Source organism: Hyalella azteca, unplaced genomic scaffold (genome assembly GCF_000764305.2).
Source record: "Hyalella azteca isolate HAZT.00-mixed unplaced genomic scaffold, Hazt_2.0.2 contig13460, whole genome shotgun sequence".
Taxonomy (NCBI): domain Eukaryota; kingdom Metazoa; phylum Arthropoda; class Malacostraca; order Amphipoda; family Hyalellidae; genus Hyalella; species Hyalella azteca.
This window is the reverse complement of record NW_025943383.1, coordinates 124,259-151,934: the sequence shown is the minus strand read 5'-3', so window position 1 is coordinate 151,934 and position 27,676 is coordinate 124,259. Positions and strand designations below refer to the sequence as shown.

The 27,676-nt window shown below is 38.3% G+C and overlaps 1 protein-coding gene, 1 long non-coding RNA gene and 1 other non-coding gene across 3 annotated transcripts; 2 read left to right on the top strand and 1 right to left on the bottom strand.

Annotated features, from left to right (window-relative positions):
* Positions 1-28: 28 nt before the first annotated feature.
* On the top strand, positions 29-3,397 carry LOC125178888. Its single transcript, XR_007157058.1, has 2 exons — positions 29-3,186; positions 3,276-3,397. It is a non-coding gene; the product is annotated as an uncharacterized LOC125178888 (long non-coding RNA).
* On the bottom strand, positions 966-27,377 carry LOC108666902. The gene is made up of 5 exons (XR_001930525.2): positions 27,252-27,377; positions 4,387-4,489; positions 3,827-3,914; positions 2,641-2,727; positions 966-2,512 (listed from the first exon to the last, which is right to left on the bottom strand). It is a non-coding gene; the product is annotated as an uncharacterized LOC108666902 (transcript).
* LOC125178887 lies at positions 23,080-25,262 on the top strand. The gene is made up of 3 exons (XM_047883693.1): positions 23,080-23,236; positions 23,596-23,877; positions 24,042-25,262. The coding sequence occupies exons 1-3, from the start codon at positions 23,090-23,092 to the stop codon at positions 24,423-24,425; spliced, it is 813 nt and encodes a 270-aa protein (XP_047739649.1). The 5' UTR covers positions 23,080-23,089; the 3' UTR covers positions 24,426-25,262.
* Positions 27,378-27,676: the final 299 nt, after the last annotated feature.

The window sequence follows — 27,676 nt, the reverse complement described above, 5'->3', positions numbered from 1 at the left end:
ATTTTCTTTGCACTTTGTGGTCATAAAAATAAATTTGTACTCCTAGGATATTCAATATTTCATTTGAAAAATTTCCCGTTTCAATGTGACTGTTTCTCTATCACTTATATTATAATACCTTGAGAGGAAAGGGATAATCTGTCGTCTGTTGACTTCTTCCTTCCTTTCTGAGGCTCTGAGGATCACATACGAAGAAAAACTTCATATATAAGTGAACGAAATCAAAGAGTCATTATCTCAGCGCAGTCTCCCCTGTAAATGGAAGTCTCTCGATCAAAGAAATAGTTTTATGAGGGACTGGAATATTTATAACACACTAATCGAACTAAATTGACCGAAGTGCTTTGACTGGTTTCACTACATTCTGAAACAAACTGGACTTGGCGATGAGTCCCCAGCGTCTTCGGCTCAATAAATACGAGTTTATAACAACCGTGGCATGAATATTGGAAACTACTGCGGGAGCCAGAAATTTAATGTCATGTATCAGAACCTTGTTTATTTTCCAAGACAAGCAAACATTGTATTCTTCCATAGTATCCTTAATATTTGTTTCGGCTGTAGCAGTCCCAGGCCACGATGGATCGCCGCCAGTTCAGTACACAGCGATTTTCCTGAAATGTGTTCAACTTCTACGTCCATTAAATGATCAGTCCTTGTGAGAGAGCACTTCCTGTGGCTGGCCCGGGCTGAGATGAACTGATTACTGATATTCTCCTAGATTATGTTTGGCGGCAAGCTTGCTGATGTGGTAGGTGTGATACGAGCAACTCGAAAAATATTTTTCACCATCATAATTGAGCCACTCAAGGTTATGGTAAGTCTTACCACACCTTTGTCCAGAAGCACTGCTCAGGCAATCGATTCATTCGCGAGTAACGATGCGCTGACAAGCTATTCAGAAAATGCACGCTACCTAACTCTTTGGTTTTATACGAGTATATTTTGATAATATGAAGCAGAAGAAAATGAAATAGAATTTATTTTCAACTTCAACCAATAATGAAATTAGACTCCTTTAATTACAAACAATACGACAGAAGACGGCCACACAATAGCTTTTCAAAAAGCAATCCTACAGAGAGACTACCATCAACTAGACTTTTAGTATGGTTTAGTTTTATTGTCACAACTTTTTGACAGGTAGGATCGCAGTGGCAAGCTACAGCTAGCAACAGTTGAATCACCACAGAGTCTAATTTACCGCTTACAAGTACAAAAAAAATGCATACCAGAAATGCATTCATTTGGGTTCAACTGAGGATAACGATCTCAAAGCGAACGATATATGACAATAGAGATCGTAACAATATCGTTTGTATATTAATCATCTCTATTAGAAGGTAAGACTACTATGTCGCTGAAGGTAGTGACAAACTATATAAACGTGCGTATGAACATTTATAAGGCATGTGTCACGAGGTCAATTAAGTATAAGGCGCGTTTCATGAAATCCATCATGGTGGTTCGTGAGCATCAAACCCTCACGAAATATGGAAAACTGGCATTGAAAAATGTTCAGCATACAAACGCTGACTCAGTCGACGTAACACCAGAAATAATAAAATTCATATTCAATAAAATCAGTAGAAAGAAGTTATCCAGCGCCAGAGATTCATTCAACTTGATTCAACTAAGTAGGTATAACTACAACAAAGGAACTGCCTAAATTATTCATCGCAACGATGCAAACAAGTGAAAGACAAAGATTAACAATATTTATTTAATCTACACTATTGCAATTAAACTATGTAAATGAACAACTGGACAAAAATACAGTTTTGTAGCTCCATATAAATCGTTATTTTTTTATAAAAATGTTAACCGATCATTTAGTTGCGAGATGACTGAAGCAACATAAGGTTTGGGAACTGTTTTGCGTCTCAATGGTCTAAAAATACCGTATAAGGAGAGATACCCTTTATCGCATGGATTTTGCTTGATAATATGCACCTTTACTTAATTACAGTTATCAAGCATAAGATTAATAGCAGCTACGGGGAACAGTTTAGTTCATAATTATAGTTACTCGTTAATGCCCAACAGTTAGTAACAACTTCAAGGATGAAGCAAGAGGATAACGTCAGAGCTTTCAAAACCGAAAAAAAGTCTGGAGTAAGGACTTGCAGGAGGACGTAGTCAAGACTGCCAAGAAGGCATAGTCAAGACTGCCAAGAAGGCATAGTCAAGACTGACAAGAAGGCATAGTCAAGACTGCCAAGAGGACGTAGTCAAGATTGCAAACAAGGCATAGTCAAGACTGCCAAGAAGGCGTAGTCAAGACTGCCCAGAGGACATAGTCAAGATTGCAAAGAAGGCGTAGTCAAGACTGTCAAAAAGGCATAGTCAAGACTGTCAAAAAGGCATAGTCAAGACTGTCAAAAAGGCGTGGTCAAGACTGCCAAGTGGGGCGTGCTAGCAATTGCCGTTCCCTCTCAGCCATTCTTGCCCGTTCCCTTGACTGAGCTTCAGATCGTCTGGCTGACTCTTGCACTAATCGTTGGGCTCTGGCCTGGAAAAATCAATAGACACCAATTAATATTAATATATTGGATGCATACTTTAATTCTACTTGACAAATGAAGTATGATAAATACATCTTGTTGGTCAGCTGTAATATATTGACTTAGAGAGACTCACTTGCAACTTGTTGGTCCTGTATGATATGTGCTGCATGTCGGACACCAGGTTCTTGGCGATATGTGTGTACTTGGTCAATTCTTCAAACTGAAACATTGGTAGCAAGTTGCAAATAGCAATTTTGTCATCATCGTAATAATTCAATTTACTGGCTCTAAAAAAAATATATTGCACATGATGTCGGAAAGGTTACGAACTTTCGTGCATATGTCTTCATTTTTGTCCATCCCTTTCTGTAAACCATTGAGAACGATTTAATCTTCACCCTTTATTAAATTAACGTCATTATTGTCAATTCTAATAATTTTATTCGAAGCAGTCATTTAGCGACCGGGCTGGTTGCGACTTTTCTCAATGCTTCCGAGGCTTTCCCTGCAGCCAAGCAGAAATCTTGCATCTCTGGCCGGCAACAGACAGATTCACTTCAACCTTCACACATCCAACTCGTCCCTGTGTCGTCTCGCGTGGTCTCAGCCTCTAGCCGGTTCTTCAACTGGACAACTCCTCACCTGCACCCAGAAGGCCTGTTCTTCCCACAAAGAAGCCGTAAGTCGTTAAATTAGCCTGTGCCGCTCTTAATGACTGCTTCTGGAAGAGCCTTTTAATTCTAAAACGATTAACCCTTAATCTCATAGGATGAATGTCGTGACGAGATGTTCATGATAACGGAGGGGGGCACAACTTTCCTCTACCTCTCCAGTGGACGGGCGACCACGGCTTTCGTTTCTTTTTGAATAAATTCAAATTTGAATCTGGAGTATGTTGTTTACCTGTCCTCGCCATGAACTTATTTTCGTCACATGATTAAGTTGTCAAATGGATGTAATAATAATTAAAGAATAATTATGGTATATATTAAAAATAAATGCTGCTCAATAGTTTCAATGCATCTTGCAAATAAAAAATTTTGCAAAAATTATTTCATCATAAATGGAATTATGGACATCAGCTTAACATATACACCTACAACTCAGACAAAAATTTTGCAATGCTTACTCAGCTTGATAAGCACATCTGAATGACATAGAAGCATCAAATTTTACAATATGATTAGATATAAGTCATGTAAAGCATTATCTTTTATATGTAAAGAATTACCAGAATCATGATAAATACTGCAAAATGGTCATATAAAACATGTAAAATAGTAATATAAACTATACAAAATAGTCAATATAAAACATACTTTTGACTGGAAATTGCATGTGGTTATTGTTGTTGTTAAGGCAGATGCTTCCAAGTTAACTTTCTCCAACCCAGCCAGCTGGTGGTGTCTGAGATCAATAAGCAACAAAAAATTCATGTCAACAGAAATTACTATCTTCACTTAACAGATGAGGAAGTGAGGTTAGTTAGCCAAGAAAAAAACACAAGATGCAAATTGCATTGGACTGCAGTTGTTACGGTACCTAAAATAACATCTTGAAAATAAAATTTAAAGTAACAGAATTTTTATAGTTTCACTTACATTTATTACTTTTACAAAAGAACATGATACTCTAATTTCAATCAGTTTATATTTTTAATGAAAGTCAGATAGAAGATGCTGTTTGAGTCTATGTGGGTACAGTTGAGTACTATGGGAGGATGACAACTGACAAGTCATGGATAGAAAGCTTTGAATAATAACATCATAATTATAACCAGTATTATATATGTTCAAGTGTAGCAGCTAGAAAAGTATAGTAATTGCTCAGAGATGACTTATATATTATTGACATTAGGCTTCTAGCTACACAATCTTACAAAAAAGCCATGACTTCTTTTTGAAGGAGCTGTACATCAGAGCTGCTGGCAGCAATGAGCTGGGACAATTCTTCAAGGTTTATGTCCTTTTCATTCAAATTTTCTGCAAAATATCTCATCCATTAAAGTCAAACAAAATGAATCTCACACATAAAGTTCAAGTCTTCAATGTACATATATATAACTATCTAAGAAAACTGCATCTAATATAAATTAATAAATTCCAATTCCTAAATCTTTTAACATTTGCAAAAATATGAATACTTTTATCACAAATAGTCACAAAAATTCTAGTAAAATTGCAACAACCTAAAATATTCTTTGTCAAAAAAATTGAGATCAGTAATCAGTTTCAGTTAGACCTATATAGACTCCTGTGTCCTGAAATAATTTTCTCGAAACAAACCGGAACAGACGAAACGAGACGAGAAAATTCCGGGAAAGAAATAATGGGACAGAGGGTAAAATTTGTCCCGGAATAAATGTATGAACCGAGACAAGACTTCTGTCACGGACTTTAAAACTTGTGTCTCGGTAAATTATGAACCGGGACGAGACAGACAGATTTGAAACGAGACATAATGAGACAAGACGAGATTTGTCTGAATTATTTACGACAAAACAAGTTTTTCAATTACGATACGAATCATTTCAAAAACATGGGTTGAAGAATACCAAGTTAGACCTTTCTTGCTAATAGGGCTATAGACAGTTACCAGTTAAATATAGTTAATTTGCAGATTTAGCAAAATATGTCTGACTAACTGACATGACAGTTAATTAGTGGTCCGACAAACACTGCAAACCTGTCAATGTATGGCTGAGTATTGAGTAAAAAATGTTACTCTTAAGTCTTAACTAAGGCTTCAATGGCATTTTATGGGAACTGTATGAATACTAGTCAAGTTCATTATGCATTCAGAACAAGTTCAGGCGCCATGGAGCCCTTATAGGGAGTAGGGACACAGTGTCTAGAATAGTAGGCCAATTAGTAAACAGTGGAGTGGAGTCCTGGTAAGATATTCCTAATAATACTAAAGCTAGTTTTATATTATCTCTGCCAATAGTTAAATTTTGTGCTACACCTCCAGGAAATTTTCACAGTTGCACTGTTACCTGAATTGTAATTAAATGCTTGTTTAACGTTATTTAGAAAGGATAAACATGGATATTTAGAGTTCTTTTTTGAAGATCAAACTATTATATTCTTCCAACTTGAGGGGAGCGTCTGCCCCAAATTTTATCTCTAGTTATTTATCGACGGATCGATTCAAAATTCGGTACACATGTGTAAAACGGAATTCTACAACTTTTCTGTTTGTGTGAATTTTTCAAAAAAAAAAGGAAAGAAAACCTGTAATTCATAGAAAACGAACAAAAAAGGGGTACTGTAGAAATATCTCTCTTCCTAGGATTTCCAAGCTACAACATTGAGACACATATCATTTGATGCGTAAAGACCGCATCTAAAACTGATGCAAATGGTTTTTTGATATTCTCATTTTAGTGGGTATGGGAGCATTTTTCATGAATTTTTCGTAAATTTTTTCATTTCATCCCCAACTTTTTCAACCCTTTTTGCAGAATAAAATCCAAACTATAACGAAATTAGAAAAAACGTCTGCATCATTAGTAGATCTTTTATTTGCTATTTGAATGGTATATCTCTCATTGATGTAGCTTCAAAACTCTAGGAGGAGATAGGTTTGCAGTGCCAATAAGTTAAATTTTCAGTAGAGCCCCAAAAAGTGGCACACGCCTCTAAATAGACATTCAATGGTGCTAGGTTGCAAGACTAGATGATACTGGAGCTTAATTTCTGTCAAGGCTGGTGCGAACGACTGCACGAGAACCATCCCATATGACTGCAGGCAGATAACTGAAGCACAGCGTGTTCAGACTAGCTATTTAAGTGTTCTACCTATAATTTTGGCCTATCTTAAATGTTAAAAAACCTCATTACCCCTAACCCTTTCGCGATCTGTCATGAACGCATAAATCAACATAAAGAGATGATTTTGCTACCGTTAGATGCGTCAGAATGTAAGCTTTAAGATGAGTAAAAAAACAAAAAAGTCAAAATTTTTTAATTTGGGGCAGGCGCTCTCCTTAAATTTTGTTGTATTTTTAAATGTTGTTGATATTTCTTTCCAGACTTTTTGTTGAAGGAGATTGATCAAGGCAAGATGGATGAATATTATCCTGTGATTGAGCTGTAGGCAAATTAAAGTCTGTCCAGACAGCCGATGTCACCAGCTACAGCTAGGATGGCCTCCTCCAGACCATCATAGAACACAATTATTGGAAAATAAATAATGTGCTTTTACATTTTTATTTGCCTGTCAAGAATAAGTACCATAATAAACCACAACATGTATTTGTAGCAAAAATTATTTCAATTGCCGAGTTCCAATCTGAATAGTAAAAGGATACGTCTCAAGTTATTATATAAATGTATGATGGTAAGCCAAAGTTTACACCACATAAATAATTGATTCGTCTCATTATTTGTCAATATGTCTTGTTAAAATGGCTATAAATTCCGGGAAATTTTAAGCTACCTATTTTAACCGGGATTTCTTGTCTCGTTGTTATGGGCTGTCACTCTTACTGCTGGAGAGTGGTGGTAACCTTGATCCCACTTGGGGAAGTAACGCTCCCCCAGTTCCGAGTTAATGTAGAGTTGTTTTTAGAATCTTGAAACTCATGGTAAACATCAATATTTGTGTTATCAGTGCTCTCCATCTCATTCTCTTTGCCTTTTTTGCAGACCATTATTTTATGTGTCAGTGGAGATTGATTAAAATTCCAAATCTCCTATCCACCAAAATATCGTACTCACACTATTGCCTGTGGTTGGTGAGTAGTTGCCAAGATATACCTTTTTTAATCACTGCTCATATACTCATTGATGAAGGTTGTGTTTTTGAGAATGCCATTATAGATGAGAAATATATTCATCTGTTATCCTGCTTGATAGTTTATTGTGTATATATGTTTCAAAGTTTGTATTGATGTTGTGTTTAATAAGTGTGTTAGGTGTTGATAATGTAAATATTTTACAGAAGCATCTTCAAGTACTTCAAATAAGCGACCCATGCCCCGTTTGTCTGGTTGTATGGTTGTACCATTTGCCTAGTTGTACAGTTGCTGGTTGTCCAGTTTAGGAGTTATATTGTTATTTGAGTATACGGTTAACAGTTTTCCAGTTACCCAGTTATTTGGCTAGGTTTTTTTATTTAGGGTTCCCTATCTTGTTTAAATTTAAAGTTCCTTAATAATTAAATCTTGTATTAGAATTAAATAAAGTTGAACAAAAAGAGAAAAACACCTGGAGGACAGGGAGGGCTATAAGGGGAGTTTGGAGGCCATCTTTTATTTAACCTAGATTTTAAAGAACCTTGAATACCTTCCCTCTCTTAACTAATAAACACGACCCATTACATTTTTGGCGCTCGAACAGGGACTTAGAGTTTTCCTTCCACTAGGTTTACTGGGAATTTAGTTGTTAGGACTTTGAAGTTAGATATGGCAAGTACACCGATCGGGGCATGGGGAGCTGTTGGGCTGGAGCGAGGAGCTGCAGCTATACTTGATGGTGGAGCACCGGTGCACCACCAAAATGGTTTCTCTTGTGCGCCACCCGGAGTGGAACCTGATGAGCTTTCTGATCCTCAATTGCGTCATCGAGAGGCACAACGCATCAGTCTCAGTGTTTCTGAGGATGCACATTTTGATGAAGGCCAGGAAATTGCTGAGACCAAGAGAGTTGGAGCAATCCCAAAGAAGTCTCAAGCCAGTGCTACAATGCGTCCAGCACTGAGGATTAACCAAGGACCAACTGAGTGTGACCTTCTGAGAGGTGCAGAAAACGTCACCATTAAGGAGGACTTGACTAGGGAGGATGATTTGATGTTCTTTGTGTGACTTCAGTCTTTCTTTCTACAAATGACAAGACATCGTGTTCGAGGTGATTTTCTAAATGGACTTACAATCCAGTTGGATGATTCTCTTCACTTTGATCGCATGAAGGAGATGTTCTTCCCACCATTTGAGGTAGGGATGAATGATCAACATACACATCTGAGAGCTATTAAATTTCATATCCGGCGTCTGAAGGAGAGATCACCTCTGCGTTTTGAGCTTCCATCTCCATCAGTCCAGCTGGATGAATACTCTTACTCTGTTTGGAGTAAACTTTTGCATGAAATGATGAATAGCCCCTATTGGCAGACTATTGACTGTCACTCTGATTTTCTTGTTGCTCTGCGGGATGAGAACAATAACCCAGCAACTTCAGCCACTAATGCAAGAAGCCGTGAAAGCAAGCTCGATCTAGTTGGCTCAGACCAATTGGAGATGCCTGCACGACAACCACGGCAGTTGCGTCCAACGGCATGTTCATCTCCTAAGCAGCATTCTGGGTTGCCGCGCGTGAACGTGGCAATTGAGGAAATTGTCATTGACTCATCTGACAGCTCTGAAGATGATGAAGATAACTCCATGCATCGAGCATCGCAAGCTGTACGGTTTCGAGTGGTGACTCCCCCAACATTTGATGTGGGAGGCTCATATAGCCTGCGCAAGTATCTAGAAATCTTTGAGAGATACTTTCATGCCAAGTTCCGTGGTGGAGAGAGGGAATATTCTATGGAGCTTGGTCGATTCCTTCAGGGAGAAGCCCTGAATGCTTACCATGCATTTGGTGGTTGTGAGAAGCGCTATTCTGTGCTGAAGGGAAAATTACTAGAATGGTATTGGACCAGAGAAGTTCATGGATCTTGCTGATGGAAGAACGAAATGAAAACCATGAAGTTCCAGACTGGAGAGACATTTAAACTGTTTGCAATGAGAGTCCAGGAGGTGGCACAGAAGGCCTACCCTGGTGATGACTGTGAGTGTTTCAAAAAGATGATGGAAGTGTATCACCGTGCTACCCCAACATGGTTTAATGCAAAGTTAAAGCAAAAACAGGACATGAAGGAGATGATGGGACTTGGAAGTAGGCTCAATTGGGGAGACATTCTCAAGTTGGCTGAGAAGGAGGACAAGGACAACCATGATCATAAGATCAAAGATGAGTCTCAAAGCAAATGTACCAATTGGGATCAAGGCAATGACTATTGCAGTCCCACAAGAGAACCAAGAGAAGCTGAGTTTGTTCAAGTTAGTCTTGCAACTCAATCACCCAAAGTCAACGCTGGAAAGGGTTCACCAACCCGAGCAAAAACCTACTATGGGACCCAAAGGTGGTCTGGGAAAAACTTGCAGAGCAGTCCAAAGAATATAGTACATCAGCAAAATCGTTTGCAAGGTGCAGCTCTTCCCTGTGACTGGCGTGGAAAGCCACGCCACAGGACTGAGGATTGTTGGTTAAGGAATGGGCTTTGCTTGATCTGTGGGAGTCCTGATCATCATAGACAGGCATGCCCCAAGTATGCAAAAGGTTTGGGGGGAAAGCACCAGTGTGTCCTGTCTGTGAGGGACCTCATTTGGGAATGAATTGCAAATCTCAAAGAGGCACTGGTTCCCCTTCAACCTTGTCAAACTAGTTATTTCTGAGCATGGAGGCGATGACTCAGAACCTAGGCCTCAGCCTCATTTGATTGAATTGGTAACAATGGCCAAGGTCCATAACCCTGAGGGCAGTTACCATACAGGTAATAATGATCATACAGCTACAGGTCTTCAGATTGTTGAACAGTGTCCACCTGCTGAGGTGATGACTATGGACCTAGTTCCATATACTGATACAACCTCTAGAGTTCTTCCTGATTGTCGAGACAGGTCTCAGATCAGAGTAGGCTCAAGAGCAGACATGGTGTCTCCACAGCACAAACGACACATTAGCTGGGACCAAATTTGTTTAGAGCAAGAGAGGGATGCGCCAATCAACCCTCGTGTAAGTATAGTGACTGACACGGATGAGGAAGTTCCTGTTCTTCCAGAGGAGTCGTCAGGTATTTCTGTGGTTGTGGACCATGTGGAACCCATCTGGTTCACTAGAGCAGTGAACTTTGCCAGGGCATCACCTGTGCCTCTCTTGTGTGTAAATTTGCTACTTGCTGGAATTAAGGTCTCAGCTCTCATCGATTCAGGTGCAGAAAGGAGCCTAATAGGAGAGTCTCTGCTGCCTCCAGCCTGCACTGTCGACCAGTGTCTAAAGTTCAAGATTCAGGGAATTGGTGATAGTGATACAGTTACTTCGGTGGGACTGGTAACACTCCCTGTGAAGATGGGATGTATGGAACTGTCCATTGAGTTTATAGTGATACCATCCACAGTAACTATTAGCTGGGGAGTTCTTTTGGGCTGTGATTTTTAAGAGCCAACCAGTTTGAGGTAAATGTTGCTCAAAGGCGGCTAACCAAGCACCATGAAGGTGGTGCTGCAGTTGACTTTTATGCAGACAGTGAGGGTGAGCTAACCTCGTCCTTACGTCATGAACAATGAGTAACTTTGACTTCAGTTAAGGTTGACCCTGGTCAGTCTCTGGCCATACCTGTTACACTGGGGTTAACGGATGACATAGTAGCCTCAGTAAATCGCGAGTCGCTCCTGTTTGTGGAACAGTCACAGCACAGGCCTGAGTTATCAGTAGTTAATGGACTGTTGAGGCCTGATGATCTTCACGTGCTTGTGGTGAATCATGGCAAGAAGACTGTTACTTTGAAGAAGGATACTGTCATTGGAGACATGTTGAAGAGGAGCATATTGCTCCTCTTGCTTAATCTTAGATTATTAGGTTCTTACTTTCATTCCTGGCACTTTGGTGTATTTCTTACTTTAGGTTATGCTTCCTAATATGGTTTGCTCTTTCCATTTAATTTAGGGCTTTTGTGACTGTTATTATTATGCAGGAGTTTCTTGGTCTGATTAATTTTCAGCGCAAATTTGTACCCAACTGTTCATCAATTCAGAAATGCCTTTCTTCATTAACGGGGGGAAAGAGGGGTACAATCATTGATTGGACGAAAGAGAGACTGGAGGCTTTTGAAGGTTTGAAGAGAGCTGTCCAATCAGAAATTGAATTGGCTTACCCAGATTACTCTCCTTCGGCCTCAAAGTTGATACTCTCAGTAGATGCTTCTAGACTTGGTGCAGGAGCATGTCTGTCTCAGTTTCAAGATGGACGTAATGTTCCTATTGCATTTGCATCAATGAGCTTTAATGCCACCCAACAGAAGTATTCAACCCTAGAACAGGAATTGGCTGCACTAAGGTGGGCCGTGAAGACTTTTCGAGTATTTCTCACAGGAATTGAATTCATCATCCGTACCTACCACCAGCCCCTTGTGTACCTGCACAACATGCGGTTGGTTGATGGTCGGTTGGCAAGGACACTTGAGGATTTGAGTGATTTCTCCTTCATAATTGAGTATATCCCTGGCGAGAAAAATGTTTTTGCAGATGGCTTGTCACGTATCCCTGCAATGAAATTGCCTACCTGTGCCGAAGAGGGATGCCTGCCTCCTGGATTGGTTTTAGATGGAGCACCTACTGCCGGGGGAGGTGATTCGTTGTTCGTTAGTTTGTTAACTGCATTATCATGTAACACCAATGTTAGTGTACCGTCATCACACGAAGAGCTAAGAAAAGTGCTGGTTGATGAAATGCTAGCACATCCTCGGGAGTATGGGTTCTCGAAGGTGACAAGGGAGATCAGGCAAAATCTTCGATTGATGAGATGTAAAGGACAGTTTCCTTGCATGGAAGTTTTGCTTGCATTGAGTTCCCTCTATCAATTAGTTATTTTGGTTTACTTTTGCAGTGATCGCCCGGTAGTTTATCGCCATGGTCGAGTAACCAAGGAAAATTGCCAAGGTTCCTCCAGTGCTTGGCAGGAGTTCACTTCAATCCTGTACGAGCTACGCCTGGTTTCAAGTGCCCAGAAACTGAGATGTGGGAACCAGAGCGTACTTTTAGCTTAGATAATGTGCAAAGTAATAAGAAGACGTCTGAAGACGAAGCGCAGCTTACTAACTGTGTCTCCACAGTAATATGTTCCTGAAGTCTTGACTCTGAACTACCATGCGTGTTGGTGCAGATTTCAAGGGAAAGTTATTGTGCTATCATTGATACTGGCGCTGAAGTTAGCCTAGTACAAAATTCTGTATTTGAGGCATGTGCAGGACCTCTTATGTCTACTGAAAGCCCTCCCAGTATTGAGGGGTACACCGGAGATGCCTGCAGAGTGCAGGGTGTGGTGGTTTTGAAGTTTGCAATAGGTGAACTGAAACTGCGTGAACATCCCTTTGTTGTGGTAGAGGATGGACTAATTCCACATTGCCTCCTACTTGGAGCTGATTTCCTTCAGAAAAATTGTCTCACTATCAACTTAGCTGATGATGTAATGCGTCAGGTGTCTGGGGCTGGAAGAACAGTCAAATTGTTGTCTGGCTTTTCCTTAGGACAGATCGAATCTAGCGTGCTCTTTGTTCACTTGGAAGATAATCCTGTGTTGAGGAGCACCTGTAATGAAGGAGATACGCTGCCTTTCATTGTGACAAAGAACCCAGAATGGATAATGCAAATCCAAGAAGACCCTGATATATCGAAATTGAAGTCCGTCATTATAAAAAACCTACCATCTCAACACTGGCCACAAAGCTTGGCTGAATTTCGTCATTACTCTGCGGAGTTGGTGGTTGTCAGAGATGTTCTCATACATGTTGGGCAAGCTCTGACTTGCGTGTTACCATTCACAGCATTGGTAGCTTTAGTAACTGCGACACATGAGAGTATGGCTAATGTGGGTTGTGCAAAGTTGTTGGCCTTGATGAAAAACAATGTATGGCATCCTCGTCTGTATGGTGTTGATGATGTCTGTACAACATGCATGCGCTGCCAATGCTACAAGATACGAACTAAGCATGACAGACCACCAGTTCTGAAAGTCCAAGCTCGCCACCCATTTGATTTGGTTGCAGTGGACCTACTGCAGTTGCCCAAATCAAGAGAGGGCAATGTAGCATGTTTGGTTGCAATTGACCATTACTCAAAATGGCTGAGTGTGGTTCCATTGCGCAATAAGACAGCATCCTCTGTGGTTAAGGCATTTGCTCATCGCATACTGCCAACAATGATTCGCACTCCTGACCGCTTGTTGTCGGACAATGGTCCTGAATTTTGTAGTTCACTCTTTACCAATGTACTTTGCACTTATGGCATTAAACACATTACAACCACACAATATCAACCAAGTAGTAATGGCTGTGTGGAAAGAGTAAACCATTCAGTGACAGAGATCCTTCGAAATTTGGCAACATCATCAAGTTGGGACAAAGAGCTAGCCCGTGCTGTCATTATTTATAACCATACCAGGCACTCAGAATTACAGATGTCACCAGCTGAGTATCTACTTACTAAGAAGCATGTGGTGATTGACACACCAGTGGTTACAACAGAGGACCTAATGCTTTGGTCACCAGGAAATCCTAGATTCAAGCCATTTGCAGTTGGGAATCTGGTAAGGAAAAAGATAAATTTTGGAAATCGATGTGTGAATAACAAGTTTCAGCCTCGTTTTGAAGGACCCTATGAAGTTGTTCAAGTACATGACAACAAAGTGACTTACAAAATATGACCTTTGCATGGTGGCAATGTGGTCCCTGCTCATCATAATCAGCTTGCAACCTGGAAGACTTCACCTGCATATCTGAACTTTGACACCTCCAAGGATCTTGGTGGTGATGTTACCTGCAGTCGATCAGAGTTGTCTGCAGCTTCGCTGGTATCTTCAGAGACTTCTCTAACTTCCCTTCTGTCTTCATCATCAGACTCCACTGGTGAATTCTCGGGATTCGTGCAGCCAAATCATGCCGCTAAATTCCCTGATACCTCTCCAGTAAATGAGCTGAATGCAGAGAGAGACTCAACATCATCATGCATTAGAACTGAAGGCAGAAGACATAAGGTGCCAACTTTTGATATGGGGCAACCTTTCCCTAAGTCTTGTACTGCAGGTGCAGGAGAGCCTGTTGTTGATTTGCAGTCCAAGGATGGTAATGAGATTAATGGAGAATCTTCCAAGCTGCCTTCTGGTGTAGTGTTACCAGTTGATGGTGAGACATGGGATATGTCTTCAATTAGTAGTGTTAAGAGTTTACCTGAAGCTAAATTAATGAAGAGAGAAAAATTGTATTTACAAGTGGCCAAGTTTGTAAGGAATTAAATCATTAAACTTCTGGATGAAGCATGTGATAGAGTGGTGGTCACCCCAAGAGAACAATCAATGGTCCAGGAAGATGGGTCATTTTCAGGATTTGCTGCTGCCATCTTCACAGCTGATGAAGATAAGATAGCTACTCCAGTTGTATCAACTGATGAAGAGGCTCTGTCTAATAGGACTGGTTGTGAACGTCTTCAAAATTCAGTTTTTGATGCCAAGTCAGGCAGTACTAATTGTGATAAGTTGGCTGTAATACCTGATTTTAGACCTATAACCAGATCTAAAAGTTTAGTTGCTGATTTACCTAATGTGATGGACATTCCTGTTGAATATGTTAAGTCTTTGAACAAGTAAATTTTCTAATTGTAGTATTAAGCAAAGTAGGCTGTAATTTAGTTAGATTGGTTGGCTGAGAGACGTGAAGGAGAGCACTGGAGGGGGGTGTGTTATGGGCTGTCACTCTTACTGCTGGAGAGTGGTGGTAACCTTGATCCCACTTGGAGAAGTAACGCTCCCCCAGTTCCGAGTTAATGTAGAGTTGTTTTTAGAATCTTGAAATTCATGGTAAACCTCAATATTTGTGTTATCAGTGCTCTCCATCTCATTCTCTTTGCCTTTTTTGCAGACCATTATTTTATGTGTCAGTGGAGATTGATTAAAATTCCAAATCTCCTATCAACCAAAATATCGTAGTAATCGTACTCACTCTATTCAGTCTACTGCCTGTGGTTGGTGAATAGTTGCCAAGATATACCTTTTTTAATCACTGCTCATGTATTCATTGATGAAGATTTTAATGTTGTGTTTTTGAGAATGCCATTATAGATGAGAAATATATTTATCTGTTATCCTGCTTGATAGTTTATTGTGTATATATATATGTTTTGAAGTTTGTATTGATGTTGTGTTTAATAATAGTGTGTTAGGTGTTGATAATGTAAATATTTTACAGAAGCATCTTCAAGTACTTCAAATAAGCGACCCATGCCCCGTTTGTCTGGTTGTACAATTGTACCATTTGCCTAGTTGTATGGTTGCAGGTTGTCCAGTTTAGGAGTTATATGGTTATTTGAGTATACAGTTAACAGTTTTCCAGTTATTTGGCTAGGTTTTTTGATTTAGGGTTCCCTATCTTGTTTAAATTTCAAGTTCCTTAATAATTAAATCTTGTATTAGAATTAAATAAAGTTGAACAAAAAGAGAAAAACACCTGGGGGACAGGGATGGCAATAAGCGGAGTTGGGAGGCCATCTTTTATTCAACCTTTTAGATTTCAAAGAACCTTGAATACCTTCCCTTGCTTAACTAATAAAGACGACCCATTACATCGTCTTGGTATTGTCCCGGAATTCCAACGGAGGGCTGAAAATTGTCCTGGTTTTTATTGCGAACCGGGACAGAGCCTGTTGTCTCATCTCGGATACAAAAAAAATACCAAACACAGGAGACTAGACCTATATATATTAAATTTCAAGAAAATAATTCTTCATAAAATCCTGGATGGAAATGATCATTCCATAGGAGTTGAAGTCATGAAGATGCAATATAATTTGCGAATTCTTAAATACCTACCTAATTGCAATACAGCAAAAGATACCATTATTGATACATATAATTAGGCAGATTTTGCAGAATACAACTTAATTCGTTGAAACATTATTGCAAAACAAGTAGGCTAGCCTGGCTAGGTATGTACCTAACTGTAACAATACCTTGAAACATAGTGACAAAGAAGAGGGCAGGGTAAATGCAGTTTATTCTGACATAGTGGGTAATTCCAACACTTCTCAACATTTATCCTTTATATTAAGCTTTATCTTAGTTCCACGCATTCTTTGGTGGTTGAAATAGTGATGTTATACTATTGTGCGCCATACTATTGCTAAAACACTAGGTCTGGGCCATCTGGCGGGAAAGTGTTAAGATCCAGAGAGAGACAGTGCACGTCACCCAGTGAGACATTCAAAAAACATGTCAAAGTTGATAGTTGACCTTGCTCTACCAAATAGTGATAAACTGTGTAGAAAGAATATTATGGTTTGAGACTTTTAAACAAGTCTGTGAATATATTAGGAATCCTTTCGGTATACTTGTATTTGCAGATTTCAAGTGGTAATAAACTAATAGATGATTAAGTTAACCAACGGTTTTAGACACATAAAAACTAATTCCGACACAGCTTGGAATTAGACACACACCGCTCGTTCTGAGCTGTGTCCAAAATAAAAATTTTCCTAATTAAAAGCTTAGTAACTCTTAATTAAAAGCTCAATTAAAAAATTAAAATTCTTCAATTAAGCTCGTTCCGAGCTGTGTCATATTCTGATACAGCTCACACAGAGTCGGAATTCCTACACAGGGTGCCGGAATTACAAATTAATAGAGTTTGAATCGCACCTGGAATTAGTCTTACAATATGCCAAATTTAGTCACACACAGCATCGGAATTCAGGGTCCAGGGATTTTGTAGGTTTGAATTCTAAAGGCTTTTAGATAAATTTGGCAACAGTTTGTGACGTTTCATCATTGCTGGCACGTAGTGTGATGTTTTGAGAGTGACATAAACCAATCAGAACTCGAGTTGCGCATACGCCGATACGGTGATATTTTTATAGCCATTCATTTCTTGCTACATCCTCAATGTGTCGGAATATACTGCATTTACCCTATTTTAATTTAGACTCTTCCTCAAGTTCATTTTTGAGTCCTATAAGTAGACCAGTAAAGTATCGTGAATACCAGCATTATCATACATAATAAATTAGTTTAAATCTGGAGTAAATGAGGAAATTAAAATTGAACCGATTCTAAAAAATTTGTGGTTTGTCACTAGGGTAAACGCGGTATATTCTGACAAATTAAGGACGTAGCAAAAAATGAATGACTAATGAAAAAATCACCGTGTGCGTAACTCAAGTTCTGTTTGCTTTACGTCACTCCCAAAACACCGCACTACAAGCCAGCAACAATGAAACGTCACAAACTGTTGCCACATTTATTTAGACGCCTTTAGAATGCAAACCTAGGGTAAACGTGGTATATTCGAACACATTAAAGACGCATTGAGAAATGAAAAACCATAAAAAAATAACCGTATCCGTTACTCAAGTTCTGTTTGCTTTACGTGACTCTCAAATTACCGCACTACGCGCCAGCAACAATGAAACATCACAAAGTGTTGCCATATTTATTAAAAAGCCTTCAGAATGCAAACCTACCAAATCCCTATATTCCGATGCTGTGTGTGACTAAATTTGGCACATTGTGAGACAAATTACGGCCGCTCTTCAAACTCTACTAATACGTAATTCCGACATCCTTGTGTTCGAATTCTGATCGCTGTGTCAGCTGTATTGGAATATGACAGGGCTTTGAATTAGAACACTATTGAATATTGAACACTACTTAATTAGGCTTTTAATTAACAGCTATTAAGCTTCTAATTAAGAAAATTTTAATTTTTGCACAGTTTGTAACGAGCTGTGTGTGTCCAATTCAAGTTGTGTCGGAATTAGTTTTTGTGTCTAATTCCGTTTCTTAACTTAATCATCTATTAATTTATTCATCCACTTGAAATCAGCAAATACATGTATACTTAAAGGATTCCTAATATATTCACAGATGTATTTAGAAGTCTCAAACCATACTATTCTTTCTACACAAACAGTTTATTACTATTTGGTAGAGCAAGGTCAACTATCAACATTGACACATTTTTCGATGATCTCACTGGGTGGCATAGACTGTCTCTCTTTGGATCTCAACATTTTCCTGCCAGACGGCCCAAATCTAGTGTTTTGGCAATAGTTTGGCGCGCAAAGGTAGGGCGTCTCTATTTCAACCATCAACAAATGCATGGAACTAAGACAAAGCTTAATATAAAGGGAAAACTAGAGAGGTGTCGGAATTACGCACGATGTCGGAATATACCGCATTTACCCTACCAGGCTACCAAATCCATATATTCCAATGCTGTCATTGCTGCGTGTGACTAAATTCAGCATTTTGTGAGACTAATTCCGGCTGTGCTTCAAACTCTACTAATTTGTAATTCCAACCCTCTTGTGTTCAAATTCCGATTGCTGCGTGAGCTGTATTGGAATATGACACATCTTGGACTTAGAACACTATTGAATATTGAACACTACTTAATTAGGCTTTTAATTGAGAGCTACAAAGCTTTTAATCAAGAAAATTTAAATTTTTGCACACAGCTCGGAACAAGCTGTGTGTGTTTAATTCCAAGTCCAAGCTGTGTCAGAATTAGTTTTTATGTGTCTAAAACTGTCTCTTAACTTAATCATGTATTAATTTATTTACCCCTTGAAATCAGCAAATACAACTTATACAAGTATACCTTATATATTCACAGACTTATTTAAAAGTCTCAATCCATAATATTCTTTCTACACAAATAGTTTTCAAAGAGCTAGAAAAAGAAAAAAAGAGCCTTCAAATGAGCTAGGGTAAATGCGGTATATTCTGACATCGTGGGTAATTCCAACACCTCTCTAGTTTTTCCTTTATATTAAGCTTTGTCTTTGTTCCACGCATTCGTTGATGGTTGAAATAGTGACGTCATACCTTTGCACGCCAAACTATTGCCAAAACACTAGATTTGGGCCGTCTGGCAGGAAAATGTTGAGATTCAAAGAGAGAGAGTGCACACCACTCAGTGAGATCATCAAAAAATGTGTCAAAGTTGACACTTGACCTTGCTCCACCAAATAGTAATAAACTGTTTGTGTAGAAAGAATATTATGGTTTGAGACTTTTAAATAAGTCTGTGAATATATTAGGAATCCTTTAAGTATACTTGTATTTGCTGATTTCAAGTCGTAAATAAATTAATAGATGATAAAGTTAAGAAACGGATTTAGACACATAAAAACTAATTCCGACACAACTTGAATTGGACACACACAGCTCGTTCTGAGTTGTGTGCAAAAATTGAAATTAACTTAATTAAAAGCTTAATAGCTGTTAATTAAAAGCCTAATTAAGTACCTAGTGTTCAATATTCAATAGTGTTCTAATTCAAAGCCATGTCGTATTCCAATACAGCTCACACAGCGATCGGAATTCAAACACAAGGATGTCGGAATTACATATTATAGAGTTTGAATCGCGGCCGGAATTCATCTCACAACGTGTCAAATTTAGTCACACAGAGTCGGAATATAGGGATTTGGTAGGTTTGCATTCTATAGGCTTTTGAATAAATATGGCAACATTTTGTGGCGTTTCATTGTTGCTGGTGCGTAGTGCGGTGTTTTGAGAGTCACATAAAGCAAACAGAACTTGAGTAAAGCATACGGTTATTTTTTTATAGTTTTTCATTTCTCGATGCGTCCTTAAAGTGTCACAGTGTCAGAATATACCACGTTTACCCTAGAGCCTAGAGCAAGGTCTACTATCCAGGATGGAATTCTAATTTTGAAGGTTCATATATTTATTATCCACCAAGACCACTTTTTCGATCCAACATCGTTATTTGAGGCAAAAAATGAACTTCTTAAGGGCTCAAAACACGTAGGTACGCTAACTTGCTCAGTTTCTATAAAGTACGTAATCACTTGGAAGTTGTATGCCTGCACCTTTCACTCAACAATTAAAATTAGACTAATAAAAAGTATTAGTTGAAAATTTGTCTCTTAAGTTGACCGCAATGAACTAAACTTCATTAAGTAATCATTAGGCAGAGTTTCCCATCATGCACACTAAACATGCAATTCAGAGTTCAGATGAGCCAAACTACATAACACGTGAGCTAACATGCTACTGAATTGAATAGGTACCTAGCTTCTTTCCCGCTACCAGTGATCTAGCGGGATGATCAATCGTATACTTAATTTGTATACGGTTGTATATGAATTATGAATTAACTAATCGTTCATATACTTAATGCAAGAGAATGAATAATTATGTTGTTTCTGATCAAATGAACGAAAACTTTTCCTGTTTCTGATCAAACGAACGAAAACTTCTGATCAAACGAATGAAAACATCTGATCAAACAAATGAAAACTTCTGATCAAACAAATGAAAACTTTTGATCAAACGAATGAAAACTTCTGATCAAACGAATGAAAACTTCTGATCAAACGAACGAAAACTTCTGATCAAACGAACGACAACAAACTTTTTGAAGATAATTCTGAAATCGTAACGTCTATTGAATTCTAATACGGATAGTTAATTTTAACATCATATTTCCAAAAATCAAGTATTGCATTTCTTTTAATTGGAAAATATTCTTTTATATAAAAAACAACGAATTTTTTCTTACAGCTCCTCACGAATGACGGATGAATGCTCCTCATATTGACAAATGACAATCTTACTCTTATAGCTAAAAATTTTAAATTGAATGATTTTGTCATTTCAAGGACTTCATTGATTACAGAACTTTAGTTTTTAGAAGTGTATTCAAGAAAAGTTTCTGAAATAGTAGAAACATTTCCATTATCATTCTGAAATAGCATAATTTCCGTTCTTATATATAAACAGAATTAATAAAATACCTATCAAATCCATCCAATGTCATTCAATTTGTGATGTATGAATGAGTTTTACTTTGATTCCTATGATGCTCATTTTTACCGGTTGAAGCTGTAGAATTAAATTAAATTTAAAAATTAATTACAATTAAATTTTACTAAATCAAATTTTATTATTTAATACACTAGATGGTACATGCTATAGAATAAAATTCTATTAGAAAAATATTGAATTAAAAATCTGATTATATTTTTTAAATTAAAAATTAATTTAATTAAATTAAATTGTATTATTAATGCACTATAAGGTACATGCTCTATGTTTTATTTAATGAAATAGTTTCCCATGTTAAACAATGAAAATTTTCTAAAAGACACAAAACGTTCAAAAACGTATGATGGCAGACAAAATCATTCAGAATTTGAAGTGAATTTATCAAGATTAATTCAACATAATAGGGCAAAAAATTCAAATCTGGAACGTATAAATAGGTTTTTATAATTTAAAAAAAACTTTCAATAATTTAAATCTCAGAATGGAATGTGAATCAAGTCTATTTATTGTGAAATCAAACTAGACACAACCAAAACATAAGTGTGTGACACCGTCCTAGTGGGGAAAATGTCTACTTCTTTCAGAAATTTCGCGGCTGGCGAGCCCCCTTTTTTCAGTGTATATGAAATCTCGCGGCTCCATAGTCACGGAAATTCATTAAATTAAAAATCTCGTGGCTCCTCAGTGGGTGACGTGTGGGGCAACCTCTTGGAACGACCAACAGAGGGAGTTGCCGGCTATGAAATAACATGAAGTATTTTAAAGCGTCGTCAATCGTAATGCTGCGCCGCGGGCAACGGCAGCTGGCAGCGAATTAGTTGAGCTCATGTTCTTGCCACGTGTGGTTATTGAAGGACGACTCCTGCCCTAGTTTGCGCGACTTCTAAATTTAATCAAGACTGTGCGGTATTTATACAACTGTGAGTATTCCTGTCATTCTATGGCCATAATTAGTTTGGTTTTAATACAGAACGTAGATCAGCGTCAAATTTCATACGTAATCATACAACTTGATACAAGACTACGCCTTGTATGTATGATTACGCTTTACTGTACCTGGTAACTTGCGTAATATTGACTGAAAACGTTTGCCACATTAAGCTGAGTGCCGACTAAAGTTCTTTAGTTCAAACTTAGTCTTAGTTCAAGCCCGAGCTGCCGACTAAATCCGGCACCTTACTAACCTTTTTCTGTCCGTCCATGGAAGCAATGACACTTGAATGAAAGTTGAAAGCTGTTTGTTAGCTCTAGTGTAGTACCTATAGTTTTAATTTTCAGCCTCTGATATTTTCAATTATTTTAATACGATTTTTTATTGTTCATTTTGGAATTTGATAGAAACCTATCTAACAGTGAACCAGATATATTCTGTGCTCAAATGTTTAGGTCAAACACACACATCACACGTCATCCTGAGAGGCTGAGACGAGTGCTGATTGCAAAATCGTTAGTTCAAACTTTGATGAAATCGAAGCCGCCAACTACCCTAAAGCCGCAGTTGATTTTGTGACTGAAGTAACACAATTAGCATTGCACTGTTGGAATTGATGAAGTTCTGATTGTGCTCGTATTCACAATACTTGTAGTTGTAGAGTTACAGTGTCGGGGATATTTTGTAAGTTTTATCGAAAAAAGAAAAACTTGTATTGTGTTCTAATGCAATTTTGGAGTTAAATGCGAGTTTTATACTAAGAGTATATTATAACAGGATTATGCATGTAAATCGAAACTGGGTTCGGAATAAGGGATTTCGGGAAAATCTGATTCTTTGATTGCTTGGATCCTCCTTCCCGGATAAATTATTTTTGATTTCTAATACATTACGAACTGCAGTACCGGATACAGGCCTACGATTTTAGGTTCCCAAATGAGTGTGCCCAAGGGTACAAGCAGCTCTATTGCCGACTGCTTGGCCGATGACCCCGAGGCCGGCCCTTCAATGGCAAGCCTGCCAACCCANACCTTCTTGACGAGTGCATGAATCCGCGGCGTGTTCTGGAGCGTTTGACCGGCAGTCGAGCTGATCCTGGTGGGCGACCAAAGCTGGACCAAGGCAATAAATTCAAGCTTGGAGGAGCCACATCTTTTCATACCTTCTTCAGCTTTGTTTGCTCCCTCTCCCACGTACGTGATGTGAATACTTTTTTGTATAACTTATTGTTTCTACGTGTAAATCTAATAATGCTACAACTGTTTGCACTTTTCAACAAACTTATATAGTTGTAAACGATTTGTGAGCTGATGAACTTGTATATCGATTTCAGTTTGACTTCTTGCTTAACGTTTAAGTTGTTATAATTTGATACAGCTCCACTTACTTTGAGAAATCAATTCATAATGTAATATAAACCTTACTAATTCACTAGAAGGGATATGAGCCTATTTAATCTAAAATATTGGTAGCCGTTTTAAATTTTTCTTCCCGTGTAAACACTTGGTCGCAAAAGAACATTTAGATTATTAAAAGCTATAAACAATTTCAGGTACAAAAAAGGCAGTCTGAAGAAAATCTCAACTTTGACCCTAAGCTTTTGAATGAAATTTACTTCGTGTATTGCAATTTCATCTACGATTATGTATGGGGTAAATCGGGTTTCTCCCTCAACACCTGGTTTCCCGAGCTCCCGGAAGTATCCTGCCAGCTGGTGAAAATGTCGCGTTGCTCGACAGAGGAGAAGTACGAGTTCAAATTTTCAAATGGCGTTTCTCATTCAAGCGTCTTCGATGAAACATCCTTTTTGCAATCTTTCTACGTGGATAAAAAGGTAGAGTGCCAGGTTGAGAGAATGTAATTTTGTCACCAACAAATATCATATTAAAAAATACAGTTCTTGATATTTATTAATTATAAGCAAAGCCACATGATAAGTAGTATAGTTTTACACCCAAAGAAATCGTCTCACTGCAACTAACTAAACATGTTTTGCAGGTGTTTGAAAGGGTCGGACAGGAACTCTGCACTGCTCTTGATGTGGCTGTGTCCATGGGTGGGTGTGAAGCTGTGGTCGAGTCCTTCTACTCCGTTGTGGATACCCAGCGGAAAGGAAGTACTATGTCAAACGAGACATTGGAGTTGCAAAGTATTATAGATTGGTGCTACCCCAAACCCTACAGGTGCCCTGCAACCATGGAGACAGTTGCCAACTTGATGCTGGATGGAAATTTTCTCCTGGGAATAACTCCTTCTCCCCCCTCGGTTCATATGGACACCAAGAACAAGTCTCCCTTCTCAGAAGTGAGCAAGGTTCTACAAAGGCTCAAAAATGAACCAGTCAAGTATGCATTTCTCTTGCATACTGATGATTTTAGGTAAATCATATAAGACGAAAGCACGAGCAATGCATAGGTAATCGGCTTCCGCTTCATTTGAGATGCGCTGTCACTTGCAACATTTTGGGCAGCCATTTGCATTTTTACGTGTGTGAAGCAGTGACCACTCCAGACACCCGTCACTGGGCTGTATTGCAGTCTATACTTTAAGGGGGAAGATTGTGATGCGATGTAGTAATCTTTCGTAATCTCTTTGTTCCTTAATACCAGCTTGATTTATATTGTTATGCACAATCCTACAATTAGAATTAATTTGCGTGCTACTCACGTTTGGTCAATATTTCTTTTATCGTTGGCTGAATGCACGTTTGGTTTGCTTAGCATTCGTAAACCTTTTTGAATATTTCATAAAATGGTATTAGAATAATAAGCAGGTTTCACTAAAAAGTATTGTTGGTTTAACTATCTGTAAATAATAATTAGTTAACGTTTACGCTAAAGAAGTCGGTTTGGAGATTTTACGTTATGTGTAAAAACAGGAATTTTTACGTTTCTCGTCTTGGAACAAACTTTTGCCTTGAGTAATACAACACATCCTAAGCTATTCATTAAAAAACTTTATGCAACGAATTTTTTAGTTCTAAAATTATTTGAAATGTTGCCAAAATGTAAAAACATTTAATGTGGTTCTGTTCAAGCCATTTAGTTCTGTACAAGCATACGATGTTTAGTCATCTTCACTGAGAAAAAAAAGCCTAGGTAGAGCTAGCCTTCATAAGTAATGCTGTTAAAGTTGTCTACAGATGTGCCTTTTCGTTTTTCCACTGGTTATAAGAAAAAATTATTCTAGCAACTGTATCCTGGGCTTTACTGATTGATAAGGTCCGCAGTTTAGTACCAACTACCACGTAACCACGCTCCTATCGTACTCCACTACTGAACTAATTTTGCGGTTCACTAATGGTTTTCCACGGCTTGGGAAATAGACTTACGGCTCGAAAATTCCTTAATTCACGGCTCCAGAATTCCAGTCGCGGCCCGGAGAGTAGATGTTTTCCAGACTAGACACCATATTGTGAGAAGTAAACAGAAAACACCGTGTGAATGTACGCAGTGAAACAGTGGCAGTTTATCTCATAATTTTGTGTGAAATCGAAAACTTTGTGGGTGTTGTCCAATCGTGAGAATTTTTTACGAAGCTGGATGTGTTTTTTTTTATTTTAGTACGTATTCATTGCAAAAATGTGTCCGCCAGCCTACGGATAAAGACTAGTTAACTTGATTAGTCGTTGGCAACATGGGATTGGATTTCAAACCATGCATGATTTCGGAAGCAGAGCAGTTTCTAATGAGCTCAGTTCATCAATTTTCATTGCAGTGGAAGGTGGTGTAACGCGGTGGTAGGGTTGGTATTTAGCTACGTTTTCTTATATTGACATGAGAATATATTACCTATACAGAATTCCACAGTCCATAGTGGCAAAGCAGAGAGTTTTTTAGACTCTCCCAGTCTCCCTCAAGTTCATTTTTGAGTCCTATAAGTAGACAAGTAAAGTATTCTGGATACCAGCATTATCATACATAAGAACATAGTGGCAAAGCAGAGAGTTTTTTAGACTCTCCCTCAAGTTCATTTGTGAGTCCTATAAATAGACCAGTAAAGTATCCTGGATACCAGCAGTATCATACATAAGGAATTGATTTAAATCTTGGGTAAATGAGGAAATTGAAAATGAACTGATTCTAAAAAAGCTGTGGTTTGCCACTATAGCATAAGAAATTGGTTTAAATCTTGAATAAGTGAGGAAATCAAAAATGAACTGATTCCAAAAAAGCTCTGGTTTGCCACTATGTTCCACACGGCAGTACTATCAACTTTGACACATTTTTTTTAAATCCTCACTGGGTGACATGACGTGCACTGTCTCTCTTTGGATGTTCCTGCCAGATGGCCCACAGACCCAGACAGCCAGACCTAGTGTTTTGAGTTTTGGCAATAGACAATAGTATGGCGCACAATAGTATGACGTCACTATTTCAACCATCAACGAATGCGTGGAGCCGTGGAACTAGCTAAGACAAAGCTTAATATAACGGAAAAAGTTGAGAAGTGTCGGAATTACCCACGATGTCAGAATATATCGCGTTTGATTTCTGACTTTTGAGAAGTGAGAAGTATTTTGAATTTCAATACTATTTGAATTGAAGAGGGGTATTATTGCAGATTAACTACATCCAAAAAAAAGGGTGTTTTTTTTTTTAATTATATGTTTTTTGGGGTGTAGATTACGAATCTGAAATCCATTTTTGGCGGTCGGCATCGGAAAACCGATTTTTTGCAATAATCACCCTTTTTTTTGGATGTAGTTAATCTGCAATAATACCTTGAAGAGGTGCAGAGAAATTTAATTTTATTGATTAGTCCAAAAAAAGTCCAAAAACTTAGACTTTCTTTTATGTAATTTTTTTAGCCAATTTTTTTAAGATAGCAGATAGCTGAGAGCAGAGTCTGCAGACTGCAGAGAGTCAAGAGAGAGAGAGTGATTCTGTTTTCAAAATTTCCAATTAATTACTTATGAATGGACATTGAACCATCTATTCAGAATTTCATAGTCTCATACAATTGTAATAATCAACTGATGAACCATCCTTACAGACTACAGAGTATACAAACCACAATGCACAATCCACCCTAGCCTACGTCGCTGCGTCAGCGTGCTATGTGACTATGTCAGTATGTGGCACAATTCATTCACCGATTTACATAGTGACAGTGTCATATTGTTTTAAAGTTTTTAACGTTTTACCTTGAGCATCCCCCATTCTTTCAAAGTCGACTCAAGTCCGAACAAGACGCATTCGCACTTACTATATTCAAAATTGTTAAAAAAAATAATTGTCGATATAACAGGCAGAGTGGCAGACCTTCTACCGTAGATGATAAAAATCAGCCGCTACTCGTCAGACAGCACACAATCCAATTCCCCAAAATGACAAATCATGTACTGGTCTCTTATACACATCTAGATGTGTATAAGAGACAGGCTATAGAGTAAACAGAATATTTTATATACAATTACAAGAAACTAACAATTTTCTTTTATCATAATTCAGCATATTATAGTTCACTNGGTCGATAACTGTCTCTTATACACATCTAGATGTGTATAAGAGACAGGTGCTTAACCGCCCGGCCTCCTCGCCGATTCTGACCAGAAACTGGCGCACAGAGCTGGGATCGAACCCGCGCCTCTCTGCTCCAATCTTGGTACTCTGAACTGCAACCACTGGGCC